The 19,236-nt window shown below is 43.0% G+C and overlaps 1 protein-coding gene across 6 annotated transcripts in view; it reads right to left on the bottom strand.

Annotated features, from left to right (window-relative positions):
• The window catches only part of rbfox2 (RNA binding fox-1 homolog 2), a 37,553-nt gene that overhangs the window by 5,807 nt on the left and 12,510 nt on the right, over positions 1–19,236 (bottom strand). For 2 of the 6 annotated variants that reach the window (XM_061065231.1, XM_061065257.1), the window contains 8 exons: positions 10,915–11,118; positions 8,956–9,123; positions 8,313–8,366; positions 8,095–8,187; positions 4,192–4,279; positions 3,266–3,322; positions 3,026–3,173; positions 2,397–2,442 (listed from right to left, as the gene is read on the bottom strand). In XM_061065231.1, coding sequence (XP_060921214.1) covers positions 2,397–2,442; positions 3,026–3,173; positions 3,266–3,322; positions 4,192–4,279; positions 8,095–8,187; positions 8,313–8,366; positions 8,956–9,123; positions 10,915–11,118 — 858 coding nt within the window. Of the gene's footprint in view, positions 1–1,898; positions 1,936–2,396; positions 2,443–3,025; positions 3,174–3,265; positions 3,323–4,191; positions 4,280–8,094; positions 8,188–8,312; positions 8,367–8,955; positions 9,124–10,914; positions 11,119–19,236 lie in introns of all 6 variants that reach the window. The other 4 variants (XR_009677005.1, XM_061065248.1, XM_061065239.1 and 1 more) reach the window with 4 other exon arrangements.

Here is a 19,236-nt window from a genome sequence, read left to right as displayed (position 1 = left end):
AGGAAGGCTGGAGGGGGGAGCAGGGAAGAAGAGGGGGGAAGGGGTGACTAAGAGGTCAAAACAGAAGGGTGAAGAGAGAGAGAGGAGGCGTAGAAAAAAAGAGGGGGAGAGAGAGACACAGCGCTAGCGTTATGAGTGAAATCAAAAGGACAGAAGAAGAGGATGAAAAAGGGGAAGTGCCTGAGACACTTTAAAAGGAAACGAACAGAAAGAAAAAGAACGTGAAATAAAGAACGATGAAAAAAAGAAAAGGGGTTTATAGCTGGACCAGTGGAGGGAGGGGGGATAAAGGGGGAACTGGGGGAGGAGTCAGCCTTGTAAGTATGTCTGCATGCCGACATTGATTCAGTTAGCATGCCACAGGTGAAACAGATCGGGAGATTCCTGGAAGGGGTCTGAAGACACTGCCCTACATCCCTCTGACTACTGAAGAAGTGTTTCTGTGTTTTTATCCACCACTTGTTTATCACATTTCTTATTTGTATGTGTTTATAGAATGACAATGCAGCTTGCTAAAAAAAAGTTGTATTTTATTGACGTGCCAGATTTGAAAGTTTGTGCCCTACGAACAAAAAACTCTAAACTGAATTTACATGTGATAAATGAAAACTTCCTTTAAGATTTAGTCTCATTTTGGAGTAAATACATGAAAAATAGCCAAATAATAAAGTCAAAAGTTCATTTTTTTAAAGGCGTGTTCCCTCCATAACATAAAGGAACTTTGCTGCAGGGATGAAATCTGTGGCTATGACGCCAAATTCAAATGAAATCCTTGTTTTTTAAAACATAAGAGAAAAAAAGGGAACAGACTTAATCCCAATTGCAGTTTAAGGTTGTCAAAATCTCAGAAACGTTGATAGTATTTTGATACCAAGTGTCTTAAAACCATCGACTGTTAATATTTATGGACGAAGCATGACGTCAGACATCTGTTCCTGCAGGGAGGCTCATCAGCAGCAGCCGCCATGTTGGAAATCCTGTCTCAGCCTAACTTTCAGTCAACCTAACGACAGGCTGAGAGCTGGAGCTGAGGCGGGTTTTAAACGTCTTGACAAACCGTTACATCGCCCCGCCTGTCAATCATGTCAGCTATGAGCCTCACTATGGACAACACATATCGGATGGACTGCAGGATTTCGCATTGGCTTCATTTTACAACACCAGAGGTTGCCGCTTGCATAAAACGTTACAATCTCGGCTTCTTTAATGATCTATAGTATCAAAAGGAACTGAAGCTTTAAAAGAACACAGACGGATCTTCAGTCATAGTTTAACCTGCAGCTGCAGCGAGCAAGAGAGAGCAGCTGTGGTCGACTCAGATTCAAAAAAGGTTGACAAATGGTGACGTCCTCTCTGCGTTAAAGTAACATTCATGTCTTTTACAAACAGACAGCGAGCAGATGATGTCAAATGTCTGAACTGCAAAGATACATTGATTTTGTTACCGAAATGTTGCCAACGTATTTATGCAATATGACAGCGTGCAGTAGTTTGATGCAATCTTTGGGAGTTTAAAAGAAGAAATTGGGGTGTTTAGACTTTCATTATGTTGCTGTGGTATCAAAAGTGTTTGATTTGTTTCTAGTCTTTTCTTGAGTTAAATTCTGATATAATGACAACCCTTGTGCAGAAGAAAGCGTTCTACCTTTGACCTATCCTACCCTTATCTACCCTGCTTTGAAGTTTTCTGTCGTCTATTCTTCCTGGTTCAGAATCAGATCTAGCCTATTTGTTTTCTCCCCCTTCCGCAACTCCGCCCATGTCAGAATCCAGTGAGTTAGTAGAAGTAGACAGAGAAGGCATTTCAATCTCAGATGGTAAATAATGTCTAGCAGCACGCAGTCATTGGAGACGAGGAGGATGCACACTGGCTCTCAAACAGAGTGTGTAAACCCTACCTGGGGCAATCTGCCACTAATGTCCTGAAACACTAGTCTACAGAGAGAACAGAAACAGCTATTGTCAACCTTGTCACACATGCGCGCGCACGCACACACACAGACCCACACACGCTCAAAATCACATTGGTACAAACTAACTCACAAATGCACAGAGACAAACCCGAGGGGAGTGAACTCGTGAATGAAGACTTTGATGGAAGTGTGTGTGTGTGTGTGTGATATTGATTTTTATATATCTGTGTGGATCAACAAAGAAAATCCTAAATGACATTCTGCATGATGTACATTGAACAAAGTGCTGAGTTTGTATTTAAGAGAATCATAAGTTAAGATTAAGTGAATGTTTATGTAGGTGTGATGAATCAAAGCATCCAGAAGTGCACATCTCTTTGAGTTTGGTCTGTGCTGTTTCACACTTGTCAACCCACAGGCAAGAGGGGGGGGGGGGAAACGTAGGTGAGGAGTGAGGCAGTGGAAGAGAGACGGTATACTTACATAGAGATCAGCCGCACCGTAAAAGCCATCCTGATAGGCCATCACGCTGAGAGAGAGAGAGAGAAAGAGAGAGAGAGAGAGGCGAGGATGGAAGGGAGGAAGGATGGAAAGAAAAGAAGAGAGTCCAGAGAAGCGGTGGTGGAAAGTAGAGGCACAACAAAACAAAAGAATGGTGTGATGCGCCACCATGTGGGCATTGTGGAGAACAACAGAAAAGAGTGACAATAGAGGGAGAAAGATGTGAGAAAATGGTGCCAAACAGATCGTGAAGAGAGAAGAGAAAGAAGGGTGAGATTATTACACACCGTGCAACATGCAAGACAAAATACCACCTCTTTGTATACAAATGCTCTGACGTCAGAGTGATACTATTGTTACTGCGAGTGCTGAGACTAATGTCTCTTAACACATCTGAGAATCATTTCATTATCATTTTTGAGATACAAGGAAATGGTATTTCAGCTCAGCAAACTAGCACTGTCATTACTTCATTAAAATGATATTAAACACACTGCAAGCACGATTATGATGTTCTAATTTTAACCAAGTGAAACATGCATTAGAGTGTAGCTGCTATCATTAATAGTAGTTTACTGATTGTCTGTGTAGGTGTTGGTGTGTGTGTTTACCCAGGGTAGGTGGGGATGGCAGGCTGTGGCACAGCTGCCCTGACCGCGCTGTAGACGGGCCGGGCCCGACCCCGAAGGTGAGCACCTCGGAAGGTGGCAGCGGTCGAGGCAGCTGCTGCTGCAGCGGCCGGGTACGGAAACCCGGGTACTGAGGGAGAGAGAGCGAGAACAGCTTCTTCAGTACAGTTTACATTACAGTATTAGTTTTAAAAAGTATCAATCTAATCCTTAGTGTCATACCTGTGTAGAGTTCAGGACTGTACATGGCTCCAACCATGGGACTCAACTTCCAACCAGCTACAGTCAAAGACAAAAGTCAAATGTAAATATGAAGCCATGATTTTACAGAGAACTCACAGAGAAATGTCATCTTTTTAAATGCTGACATTGATGTCTGTTATTTTAGTCTCGGTTGTAAATTAATTAAGTACAAAGCTTTTTTTTTTTAAAGATGGTTTTTTGTGTGACATTTGTGTCTTTATTAGATATTATATAAAGGACAGAGACACCCGATATTTTAATATCAGGGCTTGTTAAACTGCTGAAAAGTTAGATTAAAGTGGTTTTCTAATACTTTCGAGGTTCCTTAATCAAAAAGTAAAAGTCTCTCTGAGTCTTCATCATCAAGTGTGAAGATCATTATCATTGCCATCATTTTTCAGTTTCCTTTAAACTGATAATAATCTGTGTATGCAGTGACTGTATTTCTGTTACCAGCTGTACGACGGCCGCCTTGTTGCTCCTCTACAAAAGCGTTTTTTTATTTTATCTGTTAGACAAAAAGTTGTCTGCAAAACGCAATCTGGCTTGTTGCTGACGCAAAAAAAAAATCCTGTTATTTAGAAACCGTTAACCATCTGGTGTGAGACATCAGGAGACAACAAATAAATATGACAAAGGATTTTTTTCATAATTTTTTTTTAGGTTCAGTTAACGAAGAGAAAATGGAACACCAGATTTTGTAGAAAAGTAAAATTACAGGAGAATATTAAAATAAAAATCTAACCCTGAAAATGGTGACTGTCTTCTAACACGGTGTAATACATTTAAGACATTTTAGGACTGAGCAGCGTTCCTGTTTCATTGTCATGGTGACACTAAAGCCGTATTCTCCGTACTGTCAGAACAGTCCAACGGGCTCTTTGTGGAGTGTGAAAGGTCGTTACCATATGGCAGAGTGGCGAGGCCCTCTCCGTTAGAGTAAGGTGTGGTCATCTTCTTGTTTGTCATCACTCTGGCTGTGGCATTGTTCACCTGGACACCAGAAGAAGCGATCAGACACTCAGTCAACCCGCTCAAACACAGAAATAGGAATCGATAAATTTAGCAGAATCCAATAATGTTTGAAAGTGTTTGTATATGTTGTGTGCTTTGATAAAAAAGCTGCGCTTGACTTGAGGTGTCAATAAAGTTCAAATCCTTTTTTTTTTTTACTTATGACAGAGGTTAATTCTGTTGATGAGCAACGATGGTATTTAATGCATGCGCTTCTTTTGAAGGAGAAAGACATTTAAAACGAGGTTCTGGTGAGTAGTCAGGCAGTTTTGCACACAAACAATGCAACCGTTGGCACACAGAACAAAGAAAATAACTCAAATATTGAAGAAAAGCATTCAAAAAGAAATCCAAGACCATTATATTGCTACCTTTAAAAAAAAAAAAAAAAAAAAAAGAGGGGAAAAGAAGGTGAATTAAGCGGCAGATTCATCAGTTGAACACAATGCAAAAAAACATCAATCCAAGAGTTCATACACAAATTACACGCAGCCAATCAAGAGCGCATCACATCACCAGAGGTGAGCAGAATTAGCCAATCAGCAAGCATCAGATGCAGCAAGAAACCAATCCAAAAAGTTTGGCGGCCCTCCCAATCAATTACACGTCATACAGAAAAAAAGGAGGACGGGGAGGGAAGGGGAACGACAGAGAAAAGACAGAAATATAGAGGGATGCAGGAGGAGGAGCCAGTCCACATGGAAAGACACAGAAAAAACACAGACATGACGAGGAGAAGAGAGAGGCAGAGAGTGAACAATCCATCCACATGTGCAAATCTTCTAATGAGCAAACAGAAACGACACACACGCACAGGACACATCTGACCGTTTGCCTACATTGGATCTAACCGTACATGAGCAACAATGGAGAAACGTTGAATGGAGAAATAAATAAATAAATAAAAAAACACAAAGAGAGTGAGAGGAGTCTAAAGACAGAGAGGATGGGGGATGCAAATATCATTCCTCAAAATAAATCAAATCAAACCATGGTTGTGAAACACTGCCAGGCATTCCAGATCAGTGTCGCACACCAGAGAGACCTCGAAGCGCACGACAACCAACACACACCATCCAGAACCAAACTGATCAGAAAGTAAAACAAAGACACCTCCTTTGGGGAAATCAGAACAAAGAAAAGCTGACAGATTCAGACGTTCGCTTTTCTTGGGGGCTAGAAAATTATTTCACTACAGCTTTTTTTGTGCTGTTTTTTTTTTTTTTTTTTTGAAAGGCCGTAACGCTAATATGCTCACGGAGCAGTTTTATGTAGAACACACTTCAACATACATATCTTTAATTTGAATTGTTAAATCTGAACAGCCATACCTCTACAACTGTCTGCAGTCTACAAAGTGGCACAGAGAGTGATAGTCAAGTACTCCATGATAAACAGACACCTATTCTCCTCTCTCCGGTTAAGCTAACAGAGCGTTCATGCTTCAGCATGCCGTCCCACTAAGGTGCAGAAATGCAGCTATTGGCTGACACATGACACAGAGAGATGACATAGTACTATATGGCGTCATACAGATGACGAGAAAGAGAGTAAACCATGCAGGATACAGCTCTGAATTAAATGCTGAATGCAGTTAGAGAGGTGATTGGAATGAATGCATAAGAAGTGGTAGTCATAGTTGTTGCACTTGCAGATAGATGCAGTACATTCAGTTATACAAGTGGCCTTTGTAATGCCATGCGGTCACTGGCTAATCTCGTAATCGTTTCATTCACCACCTCCCCAATCAATCACAGGATTAGCCAATCAGGGTCTGTCAATCAATCAAGCTCCCTCCAGTCAAGGAGTCCTTCATTTGGGTGTTGGGTGCATTTTATTTTGATTTTTTTTTTTTTTGACAGATGGGGTGGGGTGGGGGGGGGGAGGGGTCATTCAAAGATGATGCCATGTGTACACAACTTACCGTTGCCTGGGAAACGGCGTGAGGACACGCGAGCAGTTACCGTGGAGACTGACAACAACAACAACATACAAAAATCATCAGGGAAATAGAGAAAATATATGTAAGAAAGAAATGATGAACCAAAAAAAAAAAAAAAAAAAAAAAAAAATCAAACAAACAAAACGAGGTAATGAAAAGCAACCCCCACCCGAAGGCAGAGAGGAAGTGATGTCACAGGTCACGTGTCAACAGTCACCTACAGGTATCAGCCATTTGACAGCAAACTGAACCTCCCAAACCCACTACAAACACAGATTGAAGAGGTTGATAAAGGAGAAAACAAATGGAAACAGAAAATGTTGGGATTCTGGGAGGATCGCTATCCGTCATTATTGCCCTCATTTAAATCAAATAAATCAAAAATAATCCCCTGAAATCAAACTTAATCTCATTCTAAGCTACCTGACTATATCACAGCTATGGGAAATGGACAGAGAAATGGGGGGGAGGGGGGGAGGGGGGTACAGAAGAAATGCAGTTGCATATGGGGGGGACACACAAACTGGGAGAGACGGACAGACAGACTGGCCTGGTGAAAAAGAGCGAAAGAGATGAAGGAGAAACAATAAAGAAATAAAGAAGAGGAGAGGGAACGACAGCTATCGTATGCATTCTCGTCACATGTTCATTCTCTCCCCGCCCTCCATGTTTCTAATTCCACTTCCACACACATACACCCACCCACGCACAGACACACACACACACACACACACACACACAGAAGAGTGCAGCACATTTGAGACCATGCAGAAGAGCTCTAGTAGCGAGTTTAAAATCATAAATAAAAGCGTGATTCAAAAACCAAGAGCCAGAGCAAATGGTGAAAGCGTGGTGCGTTTGATCTCTGATGCCATTTGCAACTGAAACCCCGAGCTCATGCTGAGAAATCAAATTTAAAAAAAAAAAAAAAAAAGATGTCACGACAAAATGCACTTCCATGAGATCCGGTGTTCTTTTTCAGGAGTGGTGGATGCAGGTGTGTGTAAACAAAACATTTTCTTTATTCTTTTTTTTTTTTTTTTGGACCATCCATTTTGCACATCTGAAATTAAACAATGACACCACACTTCTTCACTGCAGTCTCATTCCAAAAAAAAAAAAAAAAGAAAAACTGCCCTTTGAAAATGCCCCCAACATGCATCAATCTCTTAACACATCAAACATAAGAAATGCCACCCAGAGGCCCCCACCGTATTTGAACAGAAACTCCCAACATGACATCTGACCTTATGATCCATCCATGCAACATACCTCGTACTGACACACGCAAGCACTGTTGTTGTTTTATTTTTCAGAGAAAAAAATAACCGCCCGTCCAGTCATAAACACAACCATAAAATCAAAATGGCCGCTCATCATGATCATGGAAGAAGTGATGATGGAAAAGGTGCAGGAAAACAAACAAACAAACAAAAAAAGATCCTACATGCTGTGACAGAAGCGCATATCATCGGCAACCGTGTCGTAGTAGTGATGTCTCACCGGCCATGCCTGTTGTGTAGCCAATCCACCGAGCATGCTTTGCAAACCACACATCTTTTAAGATCAAGGTGCAATGGACAGCCCACAACATCAACACCATCATCATCAACAACAACAGCATAAACATCAGCAGAGGTGCTGTCAGAGAGACGTCTGTGTGCGCAGCACCACTGCACCATGCTATTGTGAAGCCAGAGGGGTTAGAGTTAAACACATACAGCCATCCGAAAACCTCTGGGGCAGAAACGACCAGAACAAACTCATTCTCATGGAGGGAAAACAGAGGAGAAAACGGTCACTGATTCTAAAAAAAAAAAAAAGAAAAAGGGGCGAGGGTGGTGAGTTATACCTCGATTTTACGTCCTTCCACCAGTGTACCGTGAAGCTTCTCCCGGGCCCTCTCTGCATCTGCACTAGTCTCGAATGTTACAAAACCAAAGCCCTGCGAGCAGAGGAGAGTGGAAAATGGAAAAAAAAGAAGGAGGAGGGGGGGGGATGAGGGGAGGTTGAAAATAGCTTGAAAGGCTGAGCTCATTTTTGTTTTTCCAAGACCTTCCATTTTCCTACCTTGGATCCCCGCTCATTGAAAATGATCTCCACATCAAGGATTTTTCCGTATTGCTGTGAAAGAAAAAGAAAAAAGAAAATGAAGCAGCTGAAAAAAAAAAAAAAAAGCATGTCAGCTCATGTCCTACATCTTGCCACAGGGTGTCAGCACTGTGCAACCATGACGGTCTGGCTCTGAGCCAGCTCTACTAGTCTTTCCTTCCACCATATCTTTCTCCCCTCTGCACCGCAATTAAAAGACATTCCACTTACAGAAAACCCAGGCACAAGGCCAGATTCTTTAAACCTTTTGTTCCAATAACCTTTCTACAAATTACATTCTGAGTTTCAGTTTTTCAAGTCAAAAAGTGTAAGACTGGTTCTTCTTAGCTGAACACGTACAACAGGATTTTACTTGTGTTAAAAATCCCACTTGAGGACAGGAAATAACGAGTCTGGGGTCACCCAAGCGTCCTTGTGTCCCTTGAAAGGGGCTTTAAAACTCCAATTCATCATCATTATTATTAGTTCTATCATTATTGGATTTCTCCTTTGAGTCATTAAATCTTCTTTACTTCACATTTTTGATCCATGTGAACTTCTCTGGTTTGTTTTTATGTGATGAGGCAAAAAGGAAAAGAGAGGAATAATCCAGTCTACATACCCCAAACATCTGCCGTAGGTCAGGGTCCCGGAAGCGGAAGGGGATGTTCGACACATGGAGACGTTTCGGGGTCCCCTTGCCGTCTGAATCATCCCCAATCGACCCTCCGCCTCCTCCTCCTGAGCCGACGCCTGACTGTACGTCAATCTGGGAGGACCCATCTGTCTGCTGGGACGGACGGACGGACGGACGGACGGGAGAACAGAAGAGATAAGAAAAGGGAAAAACAAAAAGTGGTGTTTAACAAATGAGTGCTGTCAGTACTGTGTCACCAATAGACCTGCGACCCATGATATGATTATTTTCATTATTTATCTTTCAGCCAGTTATTTCTTTCAGCCAGTTATTTCTGAGATTCATTGATTTGATATTTTAGTCAATTTCTAGAAATACAGAAAATTGTACAATCTAGACACACACCATATAAGAATAATAGTATAACATAACTATTAACTTTAGGTTGTTGTTTCACATAATGAAAGGGGAAAAGTGCATGTAAATGTTGAACATAAAACAAGTTTAAAGCCTCTTAATCGTATAATTAAACTGGGGAATATAAAACTCTGAGAACGCAGATGCATTTGTTTTAAGAGCTGTTTAAATGCTAGCTTGATATTTATCTAGTATTTCTACAACTTTAATATTTGTACAGCAACCTTTTTTATGTTATTCCATTTTTCTAGGAGGTTTCTCTGGGTTCCTATTTTAAGCTTCCTATAGCGCTGAGAGCCGCTTTAACTGCTAGTTTAGCGTTAGCTTAAAGTGCTGTAAATGTAAAGTTACAAACACTACATGCTACACTTCAAGTCCTGGCTAAAGTTGTATTTCTCCAGAAACTATTCTATGTTCCCTATCTCTCACCTCTACACGTCGAGGAGACCTTTCAAAAAACAGTTGCTAATTTCTCCGTGTGTCCTTCAGGTAGTGTTTCATAATCAAAAACGCTGAATGCTGTTTTAAGCTTAATGTTAGCTTAAAGAGCTGTAGATGTAGCATGTTGTAAACACGTCAAACTACTTTCCCGTTACTACTTTCAAAAAACATTTGCAAAATATTAATTGTACCCTTTCCCTTCTTCCGTTGATATCTGCGGCTCGAAGCTACTGAGGCTATCGGCTACAGGTTAAGACTCAAGAGTTGAAATGACTATCTCCAAAGTGGCTAAATATTTTTTAAACACAGGCCTACATCCTTCGATTCAAAACATCCATCTCCCTTCTTTTTCTCTGCAGTTCAGCACAATATTAAACAACCGGCTACATTTACAACGCTTTAAGCTAACATTAAGCTAGCAGTCGAAACAGCTCTCACACTGTGGGATTTAAAACGGACACAGGGAAACAATTAGAAAATGTTTTGTTTTTAATGTCTTCTAATGCCTCATAGAAAAAAAAAAGCTGGGGATGAAGTTGTTGCTGTACAAATATTAAAGTAGAAGAAATAGCCTACTTAGGCCTACTATTACACCCCTCGTAGCTAACGTCAAAGTAGCATTAAAACAGCTTGGCAAATGAGTCCATCCATGTCCTCAGGGTTATATATTGTAAAGCAAAGATAGGCCTTATCAAGAGGTTTAGTGGACTTAGGTAACACAGAGATGACATCTCTGAACAGTGAGTGAGTGCTGGAGCTAAAATGGCTTTTGATCTTTAAAATTAACAGCTGCAGCTTCCTCACGCAAAAACATTGTGAAAGGCTTCCATCAGTTTGGACCTGAGAGGTTCACAGAGTATTTGGAATCAATTCAAAATGTCAGATCTGTATTTGGTATCGGTCAGTAGGCTGGTTCTGCGATACAGAAATTGGTTGTGAGGTGGTGGATGTCAAATTGCCGCATCCAATCGACTTACTACATTTTAATCTAAACACACATTTTTCACTCTCGCTCTCGCTCTCGGCGCCCTCTCCAGGCAAAGACCTGATGTGGGCTGCACACAGAGGAACGCGGCTGGCACTCACTTGAGCGCCGAGGCTGTTGGCAGCGTTGGCGGCGCTGTTCGCTGCTCCGCCGGCTTCCACGGGGCCCTGCACGGCCCCCGCTGTGTACAAGCTGCCCCCGTAATCCAGGGCCAGGCCGTTCTGGGGGGGCGGCGGGGGAGGTGGAGGGAACGCCGAGAAAGGTGGTACGAGTCCCTCCTGACCGCCAGCACTATCCTGAGAGCCCTGTTGGTGGAAGAAAGACAGAGGAAGAAGAGTGAGGGGAGGGAAACTTCAACGGCATCTTTTACTGAGAGAATCACCCGACAACACAGTGACCACTTTCCAGAGAGCTCCAGCCTAAAAGTCATACAAGCATGGATATTATATTTCTATCTCCCTGTGTGTGTGTGTGTGTGTGTGTGCGTATGTGTGCATGTATCTATCCCCCCCACCATTAAATATTCACTGCAGCCACATCTATTATTGAGGGTCAGATGCCTCCACGCTCAGAGTGTTGTAAAATGGTGAGTGTCTAACGCCTGCACATACACTCACAAACGCCTCTGCACACAGATCACCTTTGACACGCAGAACACCCACACGCCTAAACGCTCACACAGAGACCAACTGTTAGTGAGGAAGCCTGCCCAAGTATTTAGCGCACATTATTACCCCCCCATGAAAATAACCGAACGTTACACCAACATTGGAGTGTGTAGGAGGACAGAACAGGCACCCACAAACACACGGCGACACACAAATACAACACGTGCATTAACACACAACACACACACACACACACACACACACACACACACACACAGACACACAGACATTCCTGGCTTTTGGCAGTGGGGCACGGATACCCTAAATGGTAATGGTTAGTGAGCGGACTGAGACAGCAGGGATGACAGAGAAGGCGAGATGGACGATAAAAGGTGATGACTGATAGAAGAGGAATGGCCCGACTCTGAACCGTAGCTGTTAAAGATAAACCCACCCGACACTGTCTTTTTTTTTTTTTTTTTTTTTTTTTTTTCCCCCTGATCTTTTTATAACTGCACCGCACAGCCAATCAATTCGAGACGAGCTGAGAAACTCTTCACGTACACCACGGCTGAGTCTGCACTGCAGTCATGCTAGCAGCTCTGTCGGGTCAGAACAGTGCTTGAAGCTAAAAGCTAATGTTAGCAGACTTACACGCGCACAATGAGGATGCTAAAATGCTGATGTGTCGGTGCTAAAATATTTATGCAAGTATGTTTAACATCTACGTTTTTTTTTATTGTGTTTTTACCGCAGGAGGTCAGCATGACTTACTAAAACACTGCATGTAATTTGCTCAGGGAAAACCATCTTTCTCTTTGGCGTTCACACAGTCTATTGACCTTTTCACAGAAACAAATGGTCACTGTCTGACTCCAAGATGTACGAGGAATTAAAAAAAGATTCATATCTAACAGACGCAGGTTGTTAAACAAGTTAAATGCAAATCAATGACAATCACAGGTATACTACATAAACAAAGAAATGTGGCTTTATGATTATTTTCAGTGCTATCATCATTAATCATTATTATTAGAAGTGACATCATTAGCAGAAGCGCTAAAGCAGAAAGTATCAATAATTATGATAACTGGATATACCTCCACTAATGAGAATCAATATACCTTACAAGACATCTGCTACACTGGAAGAGGGACTGCGTGTGTGTGTGTGTGTGTGTGTGTGTGTGTGTGTGTGTGTGTGTGTGTGTGTGTGTGTGTGTGTGTGTGTGTGTGTGTGTGTGTGTGAGTGACAGGCTGCAGCTATGCCCATCTGAGTCGCACAATAGATCTCTGTCCCTTTGGGAGAGTTAAAAGTGTGTGGGAGAGTGTGTGTGTGTGTGTGTGCCATCTGTCTCCCAGCTTTTGACCTTTCTCAGCATCACACCTGTGACACGGTAGCCAGCCCCCTCGCCTTAGTGACAAACCAGAGGTTGCACACGGTCGACATGGATCACATCGACATTGTGACACGATAGCATCTACTGCGACACGGCAAGAGGCAAACTTTGTTTCTTAAATAACAAAAAAAAATACATCAGAATAAAGGCAGATCAACTTCCTGCATTGTATTGCAATAAAGAAATCATTTAGGTCTTTACAAGAGGTTGGACATTTCTGATTGGATTGGATTTTTAACATCAGGAAAATGTGTATTAAACATTCTATCTTTCTACACCGAGTCTTTAATTCAATCTCATCATGTGGAGCTTATTCATTAAAACAGAGGCCACTTAGGACTCATTTTGATTTTCACAGTCGCTTAAATATTCTGTTGAAAGAAAGAAGAAGAAAAAAAGCAGCCCCTTCTTTCATGGCTTGCAGGCCCTGTGCATATAAACGGCCAGTGTTGCATGTATTTAATAATGTTATCATCAAGTATATGCACAAACTGCTGCACGCTTTATTTTTGAAGCAATGACTTGTTTTTTTTTTAAATGAACTGCCACAAATATATTTTTATTTTCTAACTTGCACGTTCGACTGATTGTCTGTCAGCTGCTTAAATACATGAATCACAAACATCTGACTATGTGGAGTCTAATAGTTGCTTTTGTGCTGCTGTAAGAGCGGAGGAGCAGCATCCGATACTTGAAGAGCGATGCTTTGAACTCAACCTTTTATAACTAAAGCACAGTGGTCATTTCAGCTGGGTGATCACCACCAGCAAGTCCCGTCATCTCACTCGCTCCTCACAGTAAATACGTGTTTATGATTAATCTTGAACACGGTAACTCTGGTGCCAAACTGCTCTGCCTGTTCTCCAGGCCTAAATCCCTGGAACACTTCCTCTACCCTCCCGCATGTGAAGAGACACCATTTTCTCTTTTCTTCTGCGCCCGGCACTCAGGCGATACAGCCTCAGATTACTGACCGCAGAGTCCAAGTTTTAACTTTTCATACAGCAGCTGTGTCCGCTCCTCTCAGCAGCTGTATGAACCTCTTCCAATCTTGTCCACAAGCCTTGAATTTAAGATTTCGCTCAGTGATAACATCCCACATTTGAATTATACCCCGAGAGGGTTTTTGATTATATGATACGACCAAGTAACTACACATCTGAAGATTACTCCACCCATCCTTCTGTTTTAATTGTTAATATCATAATTCCAGGCACAGGGGCTTTGAAAGGAAAATGTATAATAAGGGGAGCTTCTCTGTATTATAAGATTTAATAAAAGATCCACACTGTTACATCACTGGATGTAATGATGTGAACATGAGCTGAAAACCTCTGCTGAGACATCCTGAATATATTAAATTCAGAGAGACAGAAAAATGAGAGCAAAAACAAGGAAATTAGTCAGTGTAGCTCAGGCTTTTGACTGCAGGAGACAAATTACATCAAATGCTTAATGACACACTGGATGGCTTCCTCTTGCATCAGCCCGGCCCGTTAGATTAACTTTTCTTGATGATGTTAGAACGATAGTGGGTGGAGCAAGTCATTCTGGGTCACCAGGTACGGGCCAACTTGGATGACACACAGGATTAGAGAAACTAGACCCAACTCCTGTCATGCTGGAAAGGGAAAGTTGATCACTGAAGTTGGGTCAGATGAGGTAGAGAAAGTAGAAGTTGCAGCAATGAGGTAGCACGCTAAGAGCAACGCAGCATCACTATGTTAAAAACAAACCTGAAGACATTCCCTGTCTTACCAATCAACCCCATCCTTCACTATCAACATCCCCTTATCAGCAGCTCCTCTTGGGTGAGTCCCCACAACTGGTTGGCTAGTAAAATTACATTTGCTTACTCTGGTTTTTGGCCAGAAGCCTTCATGACATTCCCTTCATTCTCAGCTGAACTTTGTGTCAAGGGCTGATTAGCAAATGTTTGCATAGTAAGAGGCCCTAACAGAAAGCAGGTAAACATTGTACCTGCTCAACGTCAGCATGTTAGTATGAAGACATTTAGCGAAAAGCACTGTGTCTACAGCTGTTTTCACACATGCTCTCTGGATTTTTTTAAATTTTTTTTAGAAACTTTCAGCCAGCCTGCCCCCTAACATCATCCTGAGTTGTTTATTAACACATGTCCCTCACATTGTGAAGCTTTCCCCTGTACAGTATGTAGAGGGCGGGGTCTAACAAAGCAAGTCATGACAAAGAAGAGACACTGTGGAAATTCAAGAAGGCAGACAATACTCCAGAGACCTCCACTATACTGACACTTTTTTGCCTAGCTATAAGTGCTACATGGAACTGGACGTATGGACTTGTGCTTTTCTAGTTTTCTGACTACTCAAAGCACTTCTGGCAGAGGCTGCTATGTTGAGTGACCATCAGTATTAGCCAATACACTGCAGACAAAGCAGCGGGAGCTACTTGGGGTTCTTGCCCAACGACACATCGTGACTGCAGGACTTCCCGGTTGAGAGACGAGCGGCTCTACCACTGAGCCACATAATCACAAATGAGTGTGAAGGAATATACCGGCGAGCAGGAAAGACAATTAGTCTGCTTTGTGACAAGAACGTAGATTGCACCAGTCATGTGATCTAAAAGTCATCATCCCCCCCCCCTGCCTGCTTGTGGTGGATTTTCTTGAATATTTCCTGCTGCATTCACACATCAGCTGATCCAACTTCACACAGAAATTCTACTAGTAGGCTGGCAGGAAAATATCTGTTTTCGATAACTGATTCCAGTTAAATTCCGGAAAAAAAAATTGGAAAATCTGTGCATGGGGGAGTTTTGTGCGTGTGAGAAAACACACTGATCAGTAGGCTTAAGTTTGCATAGCTTATCTGAAAGGTCACACTCAAGAGTCAGGGTGTAAAGCTGACCATTGGAGAGTCATTAGCCTGGTTTATAATCCGAAGCAAACATGTAGCCCCTCAAAATAAGCTGCCTTCAAGCAGACAGCCAACCTATTTGGAAAATAAGCAAAAAAAAGATAATAAGAGGAAGAAATGAAGAAAAGGTATTAAAGCGCCCTCAGAGATTTCTTCAACAACAAAACAAAGAAAGAGCCCAAAAAAAAAAACCTTTAGTCAACTTTGTTGGGAAAACTACCCTCCCACTCTGCTTTAAAATGTTAATCATTGCTCCTGTGTTGTCGCACTCGAGTCAACACTGATGACTCATGACACAACTCACTCAACCAGAGATGAGTCAGTCTTTGACTTGACAGGTTGTGATGCAATCAGACAAAATGATAGTGGCTTGGATTTTTAATAACGGCACACTTGGGACTTTCTGTTTTGACATCACTGAATATTACTTCCAGAGAATATACCACTGTTTAGATTTGTATCTCTAGCAGTCATAACCTCCCCCTCATTGTCGAGGCTCATGCACCGCAACAGACTACAACCTAGCAGGAGAATGGACAACCCCGGCTGTTGCTGCTCCTTCTGCCAGACCAAAATAGAAAATGGGAATACGAGCCAAAAACAACCGTGTATTTGTGTTCTACGATTGGCCTTTTCAGAGAAGATGTACTTTAACTTCATCTCTACAGCACTCTCTCTAGATGATAGCCTGGTATATACAAAAATAGTGTGTGCCTGCTTGATGCCCCCCCCCCCCCACCACCACCACCACCACCTCCCCTCTCAAACAAGTTACGGGCCTTTAGCTCACTGCCTTTGTGCTTATGAATAAACGCACAAAGATTGCAGCGTAAGAGGAGAGCCAGAGAAAAGGACGGAGGGCATTTTCGTCAATTTGATCAAAAGAGCGGCCCTGCAGACAAACGGTAGGCTCGTTTTTTTTTCTTTTCTTTATTTTGTGCCGGCACTCAGGTCTGCGTACGTTTTGTTTGTGTACATGTCGTGTGCATGTCAGCGCGTGAGTGTGTGTGTGTTTGTGCTTCCGCTCCCCTGGCGTTAAGGCGTCAGGCATCAAGGGGTTGTGTAAGTGTATGCGTTGGCCAGGCAGAGCCAGTGACTCAGAGCAGTAGCAGTGGCTGGCTTTCTTTCGGGTCAGTTAGCAGCAGCAAGTGTGTCTGAGGAGGCATGTTATAAAATGTGCTCTTCTGCAGCAGTCTCACTACGCTGTGCGGGAAGGAGCCGAGGAGGAGAAAAGAGGAAGCTGGCTAAGAGCTAACTGGGGCAACACTGGGTCATTTAACATGAATAATGACATTTCAGTATCTTACTTTATCAGGCCCCTGAGCCCATTAGTCTGAAGCCTAATTCGACCAAGTTGCTGATGGAAAATGTGATGCGAGCCGTTAGCGCCGCTCGCATTTATGCAGAAAAAAAAACAACATTAAACTGAAGAAGTTGTTTTCCACTCAGATTTTTGGGCTTTTTGACTCCATGCTGATGTTACCCGAGCTGAAAAACAGCTGGAGAAACGTTCACGCCGTGTCTGTGGCATACTGATGAGCCAGGAGACACCCTCTTGTTAAATTATTCCATCCCACGTCAACTCCCCCCCCCCCCCCCCCCCCGTCCTCCTCCAGCTCCATCACTCTTCCTCCTCCCCCTCTCGCTCTTCCTCTCTGCTCCTCTTGCTGCTGTTCTCCCTTTCCTCCCACTCCCTCTCTCTCTCTGCTGACTGCTTTGCTTCTTTACGCTTCATAAAATCCAGACGGGACCCTCGCAAACGTCCCGCCCCCCCCCACGCCTGTCAATCAAGCCCATTTGCTTAGCAACAGGATATCAGCAATGCCCTGGCTCCTCCCCCCCGATACTCTTCTCCATCTCCTTATAGGGTAACGTGTCTGCTCGTCAAACAAACCCCTCCCATTACACCCCCCATCCTTTTCCTTGTAGGGTCTCCCGTATTGTTCCTCTTCCTCACACGGTATTTCTCGGGAGGCTCCTCTTCATCATCATGCATGCCGTGCAGAGACACAAACATGAACACTGGCTTCCCCCTGTCATCTCGCCTCTCGCTGTGACAAAAAAGTCCACCTCGCTTCTCTGCCGCATTTATATTAAAGGTAAACACTCCAAAACAAAAAGCTTGATGACATTATTGTCCACATGTATTCCTCATTAAACACACACACACACACACACACACACACCATGCAGGTGAACACACAAACTCTCAAACAGACATGTGTTTACACAGCATGGACACGCCTCCTCAAGTACATTCAGTATGACCGTGAACGAGTTAGTCTTGTTTGGAGCTCAGGTAATAAAGCAAACACTCGTCCTGCTGTCCAGCGTGCGGCTTCAAAAATGTACACAAGCCAGCTACAGCAGCATGTTGTCACCGTCAACCGCACCGTGCACAGTCAGCGAGGGCAGCCCCCTATCTATTTCAAAGGCAGGTTCTTTGCAACAAAAAAAAAAGGCCACGCAGATGCCTCGCAGTGACTCATTAGAGATGCAAATAGCTTCTAAAGAGGCATAATTGTTAATGCAACCTGAGCTTTGGGGTCATTTCATAACACGCGCTCTTTTCAGAGGCGCGGTGCAAAAGGTGTCTACCTCGCACGGCTTCCTCGCGCCTCGGAAACCATCTAACAAATCTGCACAAAATGAATGACTCATGCAAGTTGCCACGGCAACACGTCTCATTGGGATCATTTAACGACCAGCATTGTTAACCCAGCGAAGAATCAATAACAAGATTTGGGAAAAAGGGTGGGAGTCGGAGGAGGCTGGTGAAACCTCGCTGCCTGTTTTGGGTTTTATGCAAGCTTTGCAGTGTGTGTGTGTGTGTGTGTGTGTGTGTGTGTGTAGTTTTGCAGTAGGTAGGCGTCTCTCCCTAGCCTAAGGGCACAAGCTAAGGTGGGGCTTGAGAAAATATTTTAGTCTTTTGCACCTGATATGCTTCTTCAACTTTCTTGCAGCAAGGGATACAAGTATTAGCGTAGAGTAGCACCGGAAGACAGAAAATAAATTCCCCTGTTTCATAAGGAAACTATGAATAATTCCACACACACACACACACACACACACACACACACACACATACATGTAACTTGCAAAGTCAGCTCTACTGAAATTGCATCACAGAGGCAAACTAGCTCTCTCCAGTTGACCTACAATATTGTCAACTCTGAACGTGGCTCTCCATCTCACTCATTTTTGTCCCGTGTCTGCATGAATTCAACCTCCTCGTCCATGGGCTTTCCCTGCTCAATTGCCAGAGGGTGCCCTGTCACCTTAAAAATCAATTTTCTATTCTCCAGCTCTCATTCTCTCGCTCTCTTTTTTCAAACCCCCATCCCCCTCTTCCAGGGGCTCTTGGAGGAAAACATTGAGATAACAGCTGCCAGGGCCCCAGGGAGAGCGAGAGGAGGGAGAAAAGAGGTCAAACAGTAAAGAGAGCAGGAATCCAAGGTACGGCTGAAAAGAGAAGCACACGCAAGCAAAAGGCAGGAAGAAAGAAACACACACACACAC

Source organism: Labrus mixtus, chromosome 2 (assembly GCF_963584025.1).
Source record: "Labrus mixtus chromosome 2, fLabMix1.1, whole genome shotgun sequence".
Classification (NCBI taxonomy): domain Eukaryota; kingdom Metazoa; phylum Chordata; class Actinopteri; order Labriformes; family Labridae; genus Labrus; species Labrus mixtus.
Note: the sequence above shows the minus strand (reverse complement) of the source record. Positions and strands in the feature narration are given on the sequence as shown.